This window comes from Trichoderma gamsii, assembly GCF_001481775.2.
Source record: "Trichoderma gamsii strain T6085 chromosome Unknown Scaffold_33.2, whole genome shotgun sequence".
Classification (NCBI taxonomy): Eukaryota; Fungi; Ascomycota; class Sordariomycetes; order Hypocreales; family Hypocreaceae; genus Trichoderma; species Trichoderma gamsii.
This window is the reverse complement of record NW_020171370.1, coordinates 316,708-333,612: the sequence shown is the minus strand read 5'-3', so window position 1 is coordinate 333,612 and position 16,905 is coordinate 316,708. Positions and strand designations below refer to the sequence as shown.

General features: G+C 49.8%; 3 protein-coding genes across 3 annotated transcripts; 2 read left to right on the top strand and 1 right to left on the bottom strand.

The window, feature by feature from the left end:
• Positions 1 to 4,128: 4,128 nt before the first annotated feature.
• Positions 4,129 to 4,932, top strand: TGAM01_v208242 (hypothetical protein; the record flags this gene model as incomplete). Its single annotated transcript, XM_018810771.1, has 2 exons — positions 4,129 to 4,251; positions 4,339 to 4,932. 2 exons carry the CDS (start codon positions 4,129 to 4,131, stop codon positions 4,930 to 4,932), a joined length of 717 nt encoding a protein of 238 aa, XP_018656028.1.
• Positions 4,933 to 6,974: 2,042 nt separating this feature from the next.
• On the bottom strand, positions 6,975 to 8,502 carry TGAM01_v208241 (hypothetical protein; the record flags this gene model as incomplete). The annotated part of the gene is made up of 2 exons (XM_018810772.2): positions 6,975 to 8,217; positions 8,285 to 8,502. 2 exons carry the CDS (start codon positions 8,500 to 8,502, stop codon positions 6,975 to 6,977), a joined length of 1,461 nt encoding a protein of 486 aa, XP_018656029.2.
• A 5,787-nt stretch (positions 8,503 to 14,289) lies between these two features.
• On the top strand, positions 14,290 to 15,363 carry TGAM01_v208240 (hypothetical protein; the record flags this gene model as incomplete). The annotated part of the gene is made up of 3 exons (XM_018809338.1): positions 14,290 to 14,566; positions 14,629 to 14,809; positions 14,862 to 15,363. The coding sequence occupies 3 exons, from the start codon at positions 14,290 to 14,292 to the stop codon at positions 15,361 to 15,363; spliced, it is 960 nt and encodes a 319-aa protein (XP_018657502.1).
• Between the last annotated feature and the right edge of the window lie 1,542 nt (positions 15,364 to 16,905).

Sequence of the window (16,905 nt, the reverse complement as noted above, 5' to 3'; positions counted from 1 at the left end):
TTTTTTACAAAAAATCATTTGTGATTGCTGATTCTGGGAAAAACTTCTAGTCTTGGCCAAAATCAGCTCATGCATTTACTCTATCTGATTAAGACCCAGGAACTTTTTGCTGCTCTGCCTGGGAATCGGGCAATTACAACGTGTGCTTGAAAAAGTACCAACCACGGATCCATCAACCCAGCAAGCCTATTCGGTTTCTCCCGTGTCAATGACTCAAGAGCTTTCATCTATATGACTTCTATTCAGCATGATGTGGCTATAACCTCGGCAACATTGACAGCTGTTATCTCCCAAAGCCATAACCAAGAGCACGTGCCAACATATGCCTCGAAACCCCGTCTTTTTGCCCACAGAAGCTGCTTACAGGATTTAAGTTTACAAAGCTTCGTATTGCGATGAGGAAGATGCCGACGTCGTGCATAACATGCAGGTGGTTGCATGCGTTCAAGCAAGGGAGACCATGCTAGAATATTAGCACTAGTACTACCATTCAACTAGCATGCAAGAGCATGCATATGTACGCTCAAAATAGAAAGGCTCTGATGCGCATCGACAGCCTAGAATGCCCTTACGGCCCAAATGTGCAACAGTTTCGGATCCGAGATGGCTGAGAACACCAAGGCTACCCTGAATGGGGCTTCGGTTGTGGCGCTGGCCAGCCACACTTTAATTGGACGGAAATTTAAGTCTGAAAGCTCGTATTGCTGGAGGCTTTTCACTTGCTATATCCTGCAGGACTTTTCTCGTATTTCATATGATGTGGTTGTCTTATGAATATGACGCCGAAGAGATGGGAATAAGACAAACTGTGTGAAACGAAACTCAACACGAGGTGGTCTTGGCTTTGTTTTGACGTTTGGGAGAATGTCTTGGCTGCGCTATACTTGTATTTGGTAAGCTCAACGCCAGGGAGACAGAGATCCTTCAGTGCGACTCTAGTTTGGCTTGGTTTTGGACTTGTTTATTCGCACATCTCTTCATTCTTCTATCGTTGCCTTGCCAAGAAAAAAAAAAAAAACAAGTAATACTACGTAGTAATAGAACATATATAGGTAATTAAGATCAAGGCGTCCTTATCGACTGTGTCAACACATCAACCAGCAAGTCAACTGGAAGCTTCTGAGGCGCACTGGTTAGGCATATTCATCCAACCCAGTGATGGAGGAGTCATTTACCTGGAATGGCAATCGCCGTCTTGAATATATCCACCAAATAGCCTAAGCGCCGGCTCCGATCAACTTCGGCCAAGGCTGTCCGCTCTTTCAACCACCCTGCACATCAGCAGAGCGCCATCGCCTGTTCTTCTCGAGATGGACGACGATCAGTGGTAAAGTTGCCACGCCTGCGACATCTTACTTGTATTCGCACTCTACATACGCAATCAAGGTACAATTTATATTAGGGATGCACAAACATAAAGTAAACGACGAATGAGTGAGATAAGTTCGTCACTGTGCGTCGTACGCCGCTGCAGCCCTACGGGGCTTATCCCGCGAGGATGCAGCAGAGTACCTATACGTATGACAATATACATGCACCTGTATCAGCCAAGCGCGTGCTACACCCACTCCGCCGCTCATTTTCCCAGAGTGTCAGTAGGGAGATGAAACGGTGTCCATGAGTGGCAGGGTGGACGAAACGAACTGGAGGAGCCGCGCCACCAGCCGGCTCAGCCATACCGAGCAGCGCTACTTGTACGGCTATACTCCAGATTGCCGAAAGAGGCAAGTCTAGGCCTTCTCGCATGGTACAACCCGGAGCGGCGCAGGCGACGTTGAATGGCTGTGTTGGAGGTGGGTTGTGCGTTGCGCTCGCGTTCGTTCTCGGTCGTCCAAATAAGGAGCGTTTGGTAGTAGCATCGATGTTTTCTCACAATTTTATTAAAAATCGTATTCCTTTTCTCTTGAATAATAGTAATGATGATTTTTATTGGTCTCAAAGACGATAATACTAGTAGTTGAGGGAAAGTAACATGTACTGAATCCAGTTGGGGCGCACTATGCGTCATACCGAAGAAGATCCGGACCTCCAACGCGGCAATGCAAATCCCGCCACAATGGTCGCGGGGATGCGTACCTTGCATTGGCGATGCAAGAGGTAAGTAAGTAAATACATGCAAAATACAGGAAATGTGGCATTTCATGTATACGGAACAAGCCAAATTTCTCATTTGTTCTCGACCAAGGCGCCTCATTGCCAAGCTAACGAGCTAGCCAATCATCTTCCACCTTTGTTCATATATCTCGGAAATAATCGACAAATATACCTCATTTCCAGGATATACTTCACCACAGCCTCACTTGAACTTTATTTCACCTTTTGCCTCAAGTTAATCATAAATCTCGCAGTATCATACATAATACCTCATTGCTAGGATATGATGTACTGCAGCCTCACTTCAATTCACCTCGCCTTTTGCCTTGCCCTACAGGTACTACATGGCTTCTTCATCTCATCCTAGTACTCAGCTACATGACACCTCATTATACCATGTACCACAGCCTCACTCTGACCTCGCTTCCCTTTTTACCTCAACTTTATTCCCATCTCGCATGCAGGTGCATATGGGGCAAACGGCAAATGATAGAGGAGCCATGCCAATCAAATCGCTGATGCACCGCCACTACGATGGTCTAGTCTTGGTAGCTGCCGTGGTTCGATGGCAAGCCCGCATGTATGCCTCGTTGGCTGGGCGGCTAGAGTCTTGCATGGAAAGCGTATTAGTGCCTCCCCTGCGAACTTTTGTTATAGTCCACAAGCCACGCCGGGAGTCTCAGATCCTGCTCGACGCTGGGTGCGGATTTTGGTGACTGTACTGTAGGTGTAGCAGACGTGCCAACTGCCTAGGCGGATCGCTCTGGGAGTCATTCCGGGCTTGGCGACTGGTGACTTTGCACCGGATATCTCACCAGAAAGATAGAATACGTTTGTGCCTGTCCATCTGTCTTGCGGTAAAAGACATCATGGGACCGGAGCTACCCGGTCGTTAGTTGGGAACGAACAGCTCTATACTGGACTTACACCCCTCTCCGGAGCTGTGACTCTTTTTGCCCGGGCTGTTCTTGTTTGCTGTCTTGCTCATTCTCCTCATCTCTATCTGTCCTTTGTCTAAGGTAGGTATTTACATAAGGTACCTAGGTAAGTGATAAACAATTTTCCTATAATTTTTCCGTGTACAGTACCATTTATATGCACCATCTGTCGTAAGAGTACCTCGGATGGATAGCCTCGCTGCTGGCAATACGTGTACTGAATAAACGCCATGCCGCTCGTCTCTTCAGCCCCACCCGCGGGAGCCTAGTTTTGGCCCCACTCTATCCACCACTCATTACCTTTTTCTCCACCGCTCTGCTGACAAAGGCTCCAATTGGCCAATCGCGGCCCCCGGATTCTTTTCCTGCCAAGACAGCGCTACTTCAGCGACTGAGCCGGCAGCTTGGGCGCTTTCCATCCATCTCAGCCTTTCTGTCGCTTCTCCCACGAACACATGATTTGCATCTGCAGCTGCAGCTTTTGCTCTGCAGCACAGCATCTGCCAGGCTGCAAACCCTCTGCTCACACGCCCTGCCGCCTGGCGTCTCTCGCACGCCCTCCATTGCCCAAACGGGATGGCGGTCCCGGGTTTGGCGCAGACGCACCGATCTGGCCGCTGTCACCAGAATGGCTCTTCTTCTCCTCGGGGCGAGTCGGAGTGGAGGGATCGTGGAGGGGGGCCAGGGGTGGCCCCGAGCCAGACGACATCTCTGGTGGAGCAGGCCCACGGCTGCCTGGCTGGCTGTGATCAATCCTCCAGCATCGCTATCGAGATATAAGAGGCCTTTGTTCGGCCTGAATAAACAGGTAATTGAAGCATTGCATCGAACATCTTTGTTGTATCTGTCCTACATTCACACATTCAGCTTGGCCAATTGTGTCTACTTGACTTGACAGCAGTAACTCCATTGTTCTTCTATTGACCAGAGATATATCGATGGGAAACAGTCTCAGTCCTTCTGTTGTTTACACCAATATCATCTGGATAAAGCAAATATACTCTTCTTGTTTTCTTTATACCAGTACTATCACGCACCCATCTCCTCCCTAGCAGTACATACATCCGGCGTTCATCAACAGAAAAAGTCTGTAGCCATGTTCAACACCTTCAAGTACGACCCAGAGACCAACAGTGTCCAAGAGCTCAGACGAGCGTCTGACCCCATCTCTGCCCGGTCAAGCCAGCACCAAGCTTGCAATAACTGCCACGCTAAAAAGGTATTACGCCGCAGAAGCCATACCGAAGGCACTGAACCACTTAGTTTGTTCCTTAAAACGGGCGCTAACCACCAAAACCCCTTCTAGCTCAAGTGTAGTGGTGAGAAGAGCGGTTGTGAGCGCTGTATTGCCAGCCGTCTCCGCTGCGAATATACCCGCTCTCCCTCTCGCAGAGGAGGTAGAAGATCCAGCGGCAGAACCTCCACTGATAGCCGGGGCGGCCTCGAGCCAGCCAGCGGCGAGACCAGCCCCGGCAGCCGATCCGGCAAGTCCTCAGCGCACAGAAGCAGCAAGCATTCTCAGCACGGAGGACCTAGCAGCAGCAAGCACAAGTCCCGATCGGGAGATGATGGCTACGGCGATGCTCTGGACCGATTGGATCCCTCAATGCTTAGCCCTGATGACGGCTTCGACTTGCGCTCCTTGTCACTCGAGGGCGGCGGCAGTGCCACGAGCTCTGATGTGTACGGAGGCAGCCCTTACTACGGCCAGCAGCAACACGGCGCCGGAGGCAACTGGCAGGACCCTTCCCACAGCCAATATGGCGGCTCCTCCTACATGGGCGCGTCCAGCTCCCATGCGCAAGACTATGACATGGACGAGTACTACGGAAACTATGACGAATACTCGCAGTACCAAGAACAACAGAACGATCCCCGATACTGGGGTCATCAGCAGTGACGAGGCCTCTCTGACTTCGTCTCCTATTTCCTTGGTCTAATTCCCTTCCCCCCCCTCCCCCCCTTCCCTTTGTCTTGTTTTTGCGAATACCATATTAGAGCTAGCCCTGGGGGCTGTGTAAGTGAGTGATGCAGCAGCATCCAGACTCACACTTTGAATACCCAAAGCCCTTTGTATACTACGACACAACTTTTCGGCTTACCCCTTTCATCGTTTTCCTTGACTTTGTTTTCCCCCTTTCATTCTCATTTCCTTTCACCTTTTCTTTTTTCATTTCTTATTTTCTACGTTTCTGCTTTCTGCCTACTTGCATATTTTCCCCGTGTGCCTGCATGGATGACGTAGGATTCCTGCAGCGTACCTTGGCATTCAGCCTTGGGGGAAAAGTTACTACTTGATTAGGCCATGTATTAGTTCGATAGACGCTATGCCATTAATGGGCTCATGATTAGACGATATTGGGATGGGACTGGACACAGCATAAATGTGTTTTAACAATTTTTATTTATTTCATTCTCTATGGAGTTAGCCTAGTTAGATTAAATACTACCCTTTGAATTTCCTCTTGATACAAGCAGGTGTCCGTATGACCTCATGTTTGCCATACATGTCCTCTTTGACAATCAGCCATTAATAAACAATCTTCTTGTGAATCACCGTTTTGTAGAGCAAAAGATACACACAGTTGGGTTACAGTCACGAGATCATGAACTTGACTCATTTCGCAAAAATAAAAGAACTGTAGCCTACCTATGAGTCCCTCCCGTGACATTCACCCATCTGGTCCAGCCAACACCCGCTACCCAGGCACCTAAAATTGGCACCCGCATCCAACAGCCGTGGCCAAAAAGAAACCTCAAGATTCCGAACTCCTGGGGCGAGTGTGGCGTAATAAGAAAAAGACAAGACCTCAAATGTGCTGGGGAACAGACGTATGTTTACGTCAAAATACTCGATTCAGCCCTGTACACTGTTACTTGGAGGAAGAGGGTCGGAATGTGACATCTCCCACACACAATCGCATCTCGTGTATGGCAATGCGCCTCAACGTATGCCATCCTACGTACATACTATGTGCTAGGTCGTCGTATTCTACCCTATCAGCGTATATCCAAGTGCACCATACACTGGGTGCTAATGTATGTGCTATGCCACTAGCACACATGTACATAAATAGGCACCGAAAATGGTCTGTAGGCGGACTTTAATATCCCTGTGGTGATTGGAGGGTTGCATGCAATGTGGCTGCTTAGATGAGGGTGTCTTTGCCGCATTGGGTGACTTGCAGGGGGGAGTGTGAGTGTGTGCATATGGTGCCTGGAAGATGTTTGTGGAGGAATATTTCCACAGTACGGTTGACGAGAGCGGATTGATTGCGTGGCGCATATGTGTAACTCGATATACAACGTTATGGAATGCAGCTTTCGTTTCTTCTTTTTTTCTTCTGCCTACAGCAACGTTGTTTTTGTGTTACAAGATAGGGACATTAAATGAGGCGAATCCTTCGACTTTGGATCGGTTCTTCCGCCGAACAGGGGTCACTGAGGCTGTATGGCTCTTGTGATGGGATCCGCACACTTTCTTGGCGAAACGGCTTGCAGAATGGGTAACATATCAAATAATAGTATAAAAACGAAATGTCATGACAGAGAAGGATGACGAAGATGTCCGTAATATATGTAGTACGAGCTCGAGACGCATATTGTTGGTGGCGTAATTGATGGGCTTGATCAAGGTGGTTCTAGGCAGCACAAGCAATTTCCTGATGGAAGAAATGATCTTTGAATTTGAAAGTAAAACTAGTGGTGAGTACTCTTGTATCTCGCTTCTATGGAGAAGTAGAGCTGGAGAGTTTTGAGCTTGTGAAAACAGACCAGAAGGATATTCGGAGAGATTCAAACAAATTTGAAATACCCAATGGGCTATCCAAATACTGAAAGACTTGTTATGTTGTCTTTATGCCAAGAGAGGCCACAAATCCTTAACCACTTATATACATATTCAGACGTTCAGATCTTTCAGATAATACCACTTTCAGCAGCCTAGCTTTTCCGTTCTTCTTCAACGACCTCAGCAGAAACAGTCGCCTTTGGCTTCTGCTGATTTGCATTTACATACGCCTCATCATCATCCCTCACAACCTTGAACAACGCCCTCGCTATAACCAGACGCAAAACCATGGAAAGCAGAGATGTAAGCATAATGCCACACGCCGAAAAGAGCTGAATGCCAATATACTTGCCAGTGCTCCTCAGAATCGCACCCGAAATTGGCGGACCGATGAGCGACCCGATGCCCTTGAGGATAGCCACCATACCTAGCCTCGTCCCCAAGCGACTCATATCCGGGGTGATGGAGGCCAGGACCACGGACCCGAGAGACACTACGCTGCCGGACCAGAAGCCGTACAAGACAGCAAAGGCAAGATTGCCCGCCTCGTTTGTCACGCTGATCCAGTAAAAGACGCTGGTGCTGCTCAGGGCGCACACGACAATGTACGTGTCCAGGGAACCGACCACGTCGGCGATGAATGAGGGTATGATTCTGCCAGGGAGGGACGAGGCGTTGAGAGTGGGCAGTAAATAGGCAGCCAGAGAAGAACCCTGCATGCCGTGCGATGTGGCGTAGCTCTCCAAATAGTACGGTGGATTGAAAAACGACAAGTTGTTGAAAAAGATGGCGATGCTGTAGAGTACAAATGTCTTCTCCTTCATCGCCGAATCGTCCCAGAACCACCTAAACGAGAAGCCATTCTCCTGCCACGCCGGCTTCTTCGCAAGCGTCCTTGGCCGAATGAGCATCAAAGCAAACGAACACATGACAAACGCCAAAAACCCCATAATCCTCACCGTCCAGCCAAAGCCCACCCTTGGCCTTAGATTCTGAAACATGATGGGATACAGCGTCGACCCCAGCCCGCTTCCCACAGTAGCCAGGCCCATAGCCCTCGCCCTCTTCTTCTTAAAATACATGGGCAAGATGGCAATGGACGGGATCGAGAGGCAGCACGTCCCCAGGCCGAGGCAGATGCCCTGCGCGAGCAAGATCTGCCAGAAGGTGGTGCTGATGCTGGTGAACATGAAGCCCAGGGTGACGAGCAGCGTGCCGGCGGCGAGCAGGGCACGGCAGTAGCCTGCGTCGTATAAGGGGCCGATGATGGCTCCGACGGACATGAGGCAGAAGATCTGGATGGAGCCGATCCACGAGATGGCTGAGGGGGAGGAGTCTTTGAGGAGGTCTGTTTCGTAGAAGGACTGAAAGGCGCCGAAGCTGTTGAGCAGGCCTCTGAGCAGCCATCAACATGATGGAGTTAGCAGATGTTCTGAGATGTTTGTGGGTTGGTAAGGCATACAGGTGGTTAAAGTAGAGCAAAAACGAAGCCACCACTTGAAGCCATGCCTGAGCTCCGCCATCTATAGGCGCGTCGTCATCTTGGGACTTTGGCTGAGCCTGAGCCTGAGCCTGTTCCGTTATTGGTTCTAATGCCGACTTTTCGAAAATGCCCGTATCGGCCACAGCGATCTGCTGTACTTCGGTGGCATGAAGCTCGTTTTCGCGGTTGTTTAGCATGGCCTCGGACTGGGAGTAGAGGAGAGTCGGTGCTAAGCAGTGCAATGAGGTATGAACATCACAGCTCAATATCACGATGTGCAAAGACCGAGAGAATTATATGCACGTGTATTCTGTATTCGAATCTCCAAGAGGATTCATGAGAGAGTACAGGATGAGGGTTGAGGTTAAATGGGGATGAACCCCGAAGCCGGCAATTGAGCGTCCCTCTCCCCCCGCTGGGGACGGCAATGAGTTCCGGCACTGGAAAATGGTGGAAAATAGGCAGTTTATGGAATCAAATGCCTGCAGCGCAGCGATTGTTCGGGAAAATACGTCGGGGAGAGCAGAATACAGGTAGACGATTATGGGTATAAGCTGGGTTTAGCGCATTGCAACGATGTGAAATATCGAGGGGAGAGCTGTTGAGAACACCGAGAAGTATTAGATGCACCGGTCAAGTTCAAGTAAGTGTATTCATTGCATGTTTTCAGATCTTCTGAACGATGGGCATTGAGACAAGGTTTAGTAATGTAGAGAGGCAGATACGTGTATGAGGGTAGCGAGGTTAGCGAGCGAAGCGTGGGTGCCATCTCCCCGGATGCGCGATGGATTACCTCAGCCAATGATCTGATAACGATCAAGTATGCACGATGCGAAAACTTATCTGATCAGGTACGCCGTACATAGTCTATGGAGTTTTCTGCTGTTTTGTCGATTGGTGCCCCGTACCGTACTTTGATTACGATTACCAAGATGTTTGTACTAATGTTGCGCAGGGCTCAGCAGCCTCGGGTCAGAAGATGATGGCAAACTCCACGCAACATGCAGCTTATGATGCTTGCTCGTCAGACTTCAAGGATGCCAACGGGCGCTGGAAAGCGGCACTGCTGCATCGGCACGGTATCTGCATCTGCACGTCAATCCCTCGTCCTATCCTTCCAGGGAAGAACATTCATGTCTCGTGACGGCAGATATCCAGATACCATTGGGCGCCCATGTATGGTCCCGTACATCCAGTATGTAAGGCCAGAAGCCCGAAGCAATGACAAGACAAAGAGCCAATCAAGGCTCCCACTGGCGTGCGCCTATAGCTTCGCAGCCAATGGAGATTGCTGAATATTTTCCTTTTGGACCATTCAAAAGGGATGATACACACACAGTCCTCGCTCTTTTCGCTCTTCTGACTCGGACATTGGCGCCAGGCCTATTTATTTCCGCTTGGAGCCTGCGGAGACTTTTGTCTTGCGGTGGCCACGGCCTATTGGAAATACAAATTGCGTGGCCGAGACTAAGACAGAAACAAGAACGAGAGGCGCCGCCGTTGAGTCGGTGCCGCTTCGGCCTCCAAGACCAACTGCATCGTATGGGCATCAAACTTGGGCATCTTGTTTTGATCCCAATATCTTCCAACAGGGCAACATCAGCAACACCTTAGCTCTCGGCCTTGTTTCCTGATTCCCTACCGGCCCGTCGCAGCCGAAAGCCTCATCAACTAACACCTGAAGCAAAGGGAATAAAAAATGCAGATGTTGGGTTGTATTGGCCACCACTAGTTTGCGGTCGAGCCGTGTCGTCGGTGACGAAAACCGGTAGCTTGTCGCGTGTGTGGCCCAACGACTGAACAGGGGGATTTCGGTGCTGCCAATTGTGACAAGCGTGTACAGGTGCCCAATTGCCCTTTTTTCTGTTTGCTTCTGTGGCTGAAACTGCTCTGAGAATCCAAGGGAGAAAAAAAGGAGAATGATGGGATGGGCCAGGTACAGTATGGGGAACTTGGGGAAGATACTTGGAGCTGCGCAGACACGGCTATAGCTGTGCAAGTCCCTTTGACGTGCTGCATACGGCACTGTGTCGCGTGGATCAGTGCTTGGCTTAAAGTCGTGCTTCAATTCCGTTTTCCGATGCCCTAATTTACGGAGACATTACCCCGTATCATAAACACTAACTAAGGTACATAACCAATTCAGAATATGTGGCATTACGCCCCGAACTCCTTGGAGTCCCTCGAAATGGGAATTTGGCGCATTAATAACGCGGATTGGTAATTCGGGCTTGTAGGTGCAGTCTGGTGCAAGTGGACAAGATGTTGCTACTAGCACTTATTTGGAGGTACTGATAGTAATCAAAATGATGGCTTATGGAAGACGTAGAATGGAACTGGCGGCGAAGAATGAATCACGGCTAGAACCAATCCGTTTTCCAGTTTCTATTTAGATTTAGATTAAGGCCCAGATTGCGGACTCACGGGTACGTATTTCTCGGGTCTGCCTGCGCGCGTCTTAATGGCCTCACACGTAATTACAGGTAGTAAGTACCTTACTAAGGTAAGGTAACCTACTGGTACAGACGGTGGATCAGCAGCAACAGCAGCAGCAGCTACAGCGGCAGGGCAAATCATTTGATAGCCGAGCCGTCTCTCCCTGATCATGGAGCAAATGCAGCTGAGATCTTGCAAACCCCTATTCTCCACGGAGAAAAGATGAATACATGTTCTGCATGGTAATATTTACAACATAAGTACATGCTGGGTAGCCTGTATGCCCCGTCATCAGGTGACGGCCCGTTGGACCTGTATCGTAGCATTCGGCACGGCAGACGAGTACATTCTTGTACATACCTTGGCCAAGGTGCAATTACAGATCCTGGCGGGCTGCGGCTGAATCGACACGTCAGGATTATGAAGTACCTACAGCAATACAACCTAATAGGTATCCTTCATTTCTATTATGCTGTGTAATCCCGAATGGTGATGGGAATAATTAAATGATCATGCATGCTTGAAGCTCTCGGTGACTTCAATGTTTGTTTGCAGCATGGCCCATTAGGAAGGTTGCACGGCACAGCTCTCGGTTGATACATATGCGCTCAGGGTCCATTAAAGTGGCTACAGTACAGAATGCAGCGTGCCGGATCGTACGATACACAAAAGAGTTTTTATTTTCGTTCTACGCCTCTGTGGAAGAAAAGGCTAATCACCGCAACAGACCATGATCTACGCGCTTCTTCTCGCCGAAACCAACTACGGGGCGCCGTCCTCCGTGGAGCTGTCTCTCATTCATTCGTAATTGAGTACAGTACAGCCAGCAGCTTGCACGTGGGGTGGAGAGGCTATATGTCATCTCCCAAGTCCCGTGTACTTGTCTTAGTGCAAAGCTGCCAAGTTGAAAGTTGGGGGTTGGGGGTTCTCCGGCGGTGCCTGTTTATCTGTGCTCTGTACTTTGTACTCCGTGCTCTCTGCTACTCGTTGGAGCTCACGCTTGGAAGCCCCCTAATGAGAGGATTATTGCGCTGGACCCAGAGAGAGATTCTATGTCTGAGATTCATGTGCCGCGCTTGGTGGCTTGAAATGACTTTGACGATCGAGGTAGGGAGGGCGGATCGATAGCATCATGCATCCGTCTATTTATAATTCCTGTTTATTCCTTCTCCAGCGCGCGGGGGGCACATAATATGGAGGGTGTGAGGAGAAGCCTGTCCCTTTCCTCTCTCTTCTGTCCCCCTCCTCGCCATTGACGTACGAGGCCCTTGCTGGCCGCACTCATTTCCACATCGTGCTTATCCCGAGCTCCAGCTTCCTTTATTTCTCGTACTGGCGTGCACAGCTCACAGCGTCCGTCTTGCACTCTTGCACTCGTGACCTGCGGTGACCTCCCGCGTGCGTCATTTCCGCTTTCAGACATTGGTAAAGACAAGCGTATTTAGGTATCCTTCGCAAGGGCAGACACACCTGCATATTGCTGCAGCCAAGCACATGAAGCGAATTAAAACGGACGCGCAGCAAATCTCGGGCTGCTGAATGACATGACGAAAAGCGTCTCAGGGTCCAATTAGATGTAGCTGGCGAGGCTGGGGCCCCCCTGCGCCGCGGGCTTTAGTCTTTCGGTCTTTGCCTCAGTGGCGTTTCTGGCTAATACCTTCTCGAAATATAGTGCAGCAAACACGGTTCCAATTTGGGTAGAATTGAGAATTGAAAAAAAAAAAAAAAAAAAAAAAAAAAAAAAAAAAAAAAAAAAAAAAAAAAAAAAAAAGTTCATGCTGAGCTATCAAGAGGCCGAGTCGCGTGAGACCCTTTCGGCCTCCACGCATCATCATGATATGCAGCCCAAGTCAGACTTGCAGCTGCTATTGAATCCATTGTGCCTCGTCGGCCGGTTTTTTTTTCTTGCTCAGCCCAAAAGCGCCATACGAGCAGCCCAAAGGACAAGTAGAAAAAAGCCCCAAGGCTGCACGGCTGATTACTTCAACAACGGTAATCTGAATGCATACCAGGTGCAGGTACCAGACATCTAAAAAAAAAGTGATGGCCGTTGCGCAGTGCATGCAGGCAGCGACAATCCTCTGAGACTCGCCACAGACGTCGCCGCGGATGCTTCCAATTCGACCGGCGACCTGTTTCCAGTGCAATGGGGGACTGACTAAGGCTGCTCGAGCAGGTATTTCAGGTCAATCATTGCTTGCTTCGTAAGCCTCCCCTGCAAGGTACACCCAAGTGCGACGATGAAGTGAGTTCCAAGTCAAACGCAATAAAGCCACGGGTGGTACTTGGTACCTAGCCGCGGTTTCCTGGACAATACACGCGACCAAGGCTTCGACGCTGGCGAGTCCCTTTCCCTGGGCTCCTTTCTCTGCGCTTCTAGGCCTACCGAGATGTCCGCTGCAGCCGCGATCCAAGAACAGGACAGGACTTGCGCTGGAGACGCTAAGATTGGCCCCAATGGCCGAACCCAACTGGCTGGCACGGAGCTGGCTGCTACGAGCACTGTATTCAGGGCCCACCGCACAGCAAGCACAGGCCCATGCTGTGCTGTACAGTGAAGGCGAATGCACTAAACGTCCCCCGAGGCGCTATGCAATGCACCCCACCCTTCTACTGCGCAGGTACCTTCTCAGTACGCGAAGTGACCAATGTGAAAGAGCTGCCCTGGCTCCCCACTGTGATGCTACCAATTCCGGGTCCGAAACTGGGCTCTCATGGGCCTGCACGGAGTCGACAGTAGCCCAGGCCAGTGACAGCTCGGGGTGGGGGACCACTGTAACGCCGACGCCGTTCTGTGCTGGATTGTACTGCCCTGCTCCAGCGGCGTACACGGCCAATGCCCCGAGGTACCGCCAAGTCCCTCCCAAGTACCTGCCTGCAGACTCCGGTAGCTACGGCTTGTGCTCGCCTGTCCAGTTGCTGTGCTAGGCCCAAAGGATTCCCCCCAAAAATTGAAACCTGAGCCCCCCGGTCTCCGTCGACTTACAGCACTCTGAGCATCGTCTCAACAGGGCATGCGATCTTCCCACCTCCCACCATCCTCCCACGCGACCTTGCCTGTTCTTCCTGACCGAAGCTCTTCGTACTTTTACATTGGCTCTCCCGCTTCTCCATCAACCCTCGGACACGATGGCTTCTCAACTGCAGCTTACTTTTTCCAAACGGAATACGCTTCTGTAACCCTTTGCTCGTCTTGCGCCTATTCAACTAGAACGACGCCAGCAAAAGTCGAGTACAGAAAAATCTCGTCCACGAACAGACTCTATACACGCCGCCCTGCTCCCATCATTGTCCCTATATCTTTCTTTTGAGACGTCCTCTGAACTCAGAGAAACGCCTTCGGCCCATTCAACGACGCCAATCTCTCGAGAATACAAACCTTTCTTGACAAGCACAAGGCTTGTTCTGACGCCACTCCCGTACCGAACCTTGTCCCGACGATAGAGTTCCATACGTACAATCAGCAAAAAGATAAAAGGAGTATCTCTTTTAGACAACGAACGTAAACAAAGGCGTGTAAACAAAACGCCACGAATAAATAAAACGGCATGGAACTCGATATTTTACCCGACAACAACATCCCACTCTTCTCTCCAGAGATAGCAGCGTCCTTCAAGTCTCCCGAATCATTCCCAACTCAGCTTCCCACAGACGAATCACAACTTGTCATTGAAGGCTTGTCCTTCGCAACGAGGAGAGTAAAAACTCAGAGTCCTGCGCAAGAACTACTTCTATCTGAAGAAAACGCTCGCCCTCTTCTCCAGCGTCGTGCCACCAGTCAACAGACGCCCTCCTCGATGTTGCCCAAAGCTGGTACCAAATCTGGTAAGCTGCCCCTTACTCTCGGTTTTCGTCTCGTTCATATAAAATATTGACATTATTATCAGCCGCTGCAGCAACCGGATCAGTCATCTCAATTACCACAGATTCCGCACCAGAGTTCGCCCTTGCTCCAATGGAGGGCCGACCCATCAACTTCGGTGTAGTTGTACCTGGCGTTTACCGCAGCAGTTACCCAAAGGCAGACGACTATGCCTTTTTGAAGGGCTTGAAGTTGAAGACGGTAGTGTATGTTTTTTCTCTGTTCCGCACACCAGTACAATAGCTAACTGCGATATAGCACCCTGGTTAAGAGAGATGAAATCGACCACGAGTTCGAGTCCTTCACCGGTGCCAATGGCATCCAGCAAATCATCTTCAACATGAAGGGAACAAAAAAGGAGGCCATTCCTTCAAGCACAATGTCTTCCATCCTCGACGTTGTCCTGGATCGCCGAAATTACCCTCTACTGGTTCACTGCAACCACGGCAAGCACCGCACCGGTTGCGTCGTCGCCGCCGTCCGCAAGCTGTCTGGTTGGACCGTCGACAGTGTCGTCGACGAATACAAGACTTACGCCCAACCGAAGATTCGGGAATGCGACGTCGAGTACATTACCGGATTTGAGCCTGGCTCCCTGACCATCAGCTCACTTCGGTCGTTCCAGGGCGAAAGCTCGCGATTCACTCCGGTTCAAGTCCGGTCATTCATGAGGACCGTTTTATTTACTGCTTGTGTCGCCGCCATTTGGCTATTCTCTGGCTCTCGGATGGCCATTGCCCGCGACAGCATTACCAAATAACCCTCCATCAAAAGTACTGCCTCAAAAGGCAACACAGTAGCGTTGTTGAATAGCTTTGGCATGACTCCCACACGACCAGAAGTCCGACGTTACTTTTCTTTTATTTATTTTCTTTTCACAAAAGTTAATCCGACAGAATCATCTACTACACAGATGAGAAAGACAAGAGAATCCTGGGATAATACCAGATAGAGCGGGGTTTTTAGGATTTACCAGTGTTTGGTGTTGCGCATAAGGACCGGTGTACAGATTTGTGCTTTTCAACCACATTTATCGGGATTGGGAGACGGAATTGGGCTCGCAGAAACTTCAAGAGCTGAGATGATCTGCGAAATGGGCGTTTTAATTTTATTTTCTTTATTCTTTTGTTGAATCTTGTCTTCTTTTTCTTTCTCTTTGTCAATATCCTTTTTTTATATTGGCGCGGTGAATTGGAAGGAGTGTTGGATTTTATGGATACTACACAAAGGATTTTTTGTTCTCTTTCTTTTGTACCAAGATGTCTGTATACTAGCCAGCGTTTGGCTGAAAGCAGTGAATACCTCAGACTGCCAGCCTCTTTATCTCGTTGAGATGAGCGGATTGTTTGCGATTTTGGTGGCCTTTTTGTCAATGATAACTTGGCCCCTGTAGGTAGAAGATCAATACTAAACAAATATGTATTGGCAATGCGAGCTGTGCAATTTGTGTGAATTGTCTTCCATTCTGTGTCGTGATAATATACATGTATGCATCCTTTTGGACCCAGCAGCGATATTGATAATAGTACAATGCAATACTCCTTTCCTCTCCTTTTTTAGTTGATCGCCACCAGCATCTCTCTTCTCACTCCTATTCCCTCACTCTCAACCTCTCATTTATCATCATACTGTCCCCACCGATTCCTCTCCTCCCTAGCCTTTCTATCCCGATCCTTGCTCCCATGCATATACACCCACCCGCCCGCCACGCAATTCGCCGCGCCCAACCCAACCGCCGTCCCGCGCACCACGCCGCGAATGCTAAGCTTTGCCCGCAGCCCTTGTCGCCGGCGCAGGGCCAGCAGCGCGTACAGGCCGGACCAGGCGGCGGCGAGGCCCGCGCTGGCGGTGGGGTAGCCCGAGAGGTTGAGGTAGGAACTGAAGAGGAGGGTTGGGGTGAAGAGCGTGAGGGGCAGGGGCTGGAGGGGGCGGGCGTGGAGGGCGGTGATGAGGGTTGCGAGGAGGGAGGGGGGGAGGGATGAGGCTGGTGAGATGTTAGTTATAAGTTATAAGGATATCAGGTTGTGAGTGTTGGGATGAGAGATGTGTAAGAGGATGAGTTGGAGAACTTACAGCCCCATTCGGTGAGGTGATCCGCTATGGATTTCTTGACTGCGGTTTCTGTTGGGGCCATGCTGAGGATTGTTTGGATGCCCTTTTTTCTATGAAATATTGATTGCGTTTTGAGAGTTGGGTCTTGAAGTTCGTTGTTTTTGGGTATGAGACTGCCTTATTAGAGGTGCGGTTGTGACGTGATGTATTTTCAAGATGGATGACTAAGCTCGAGATGTGATGAATGGAG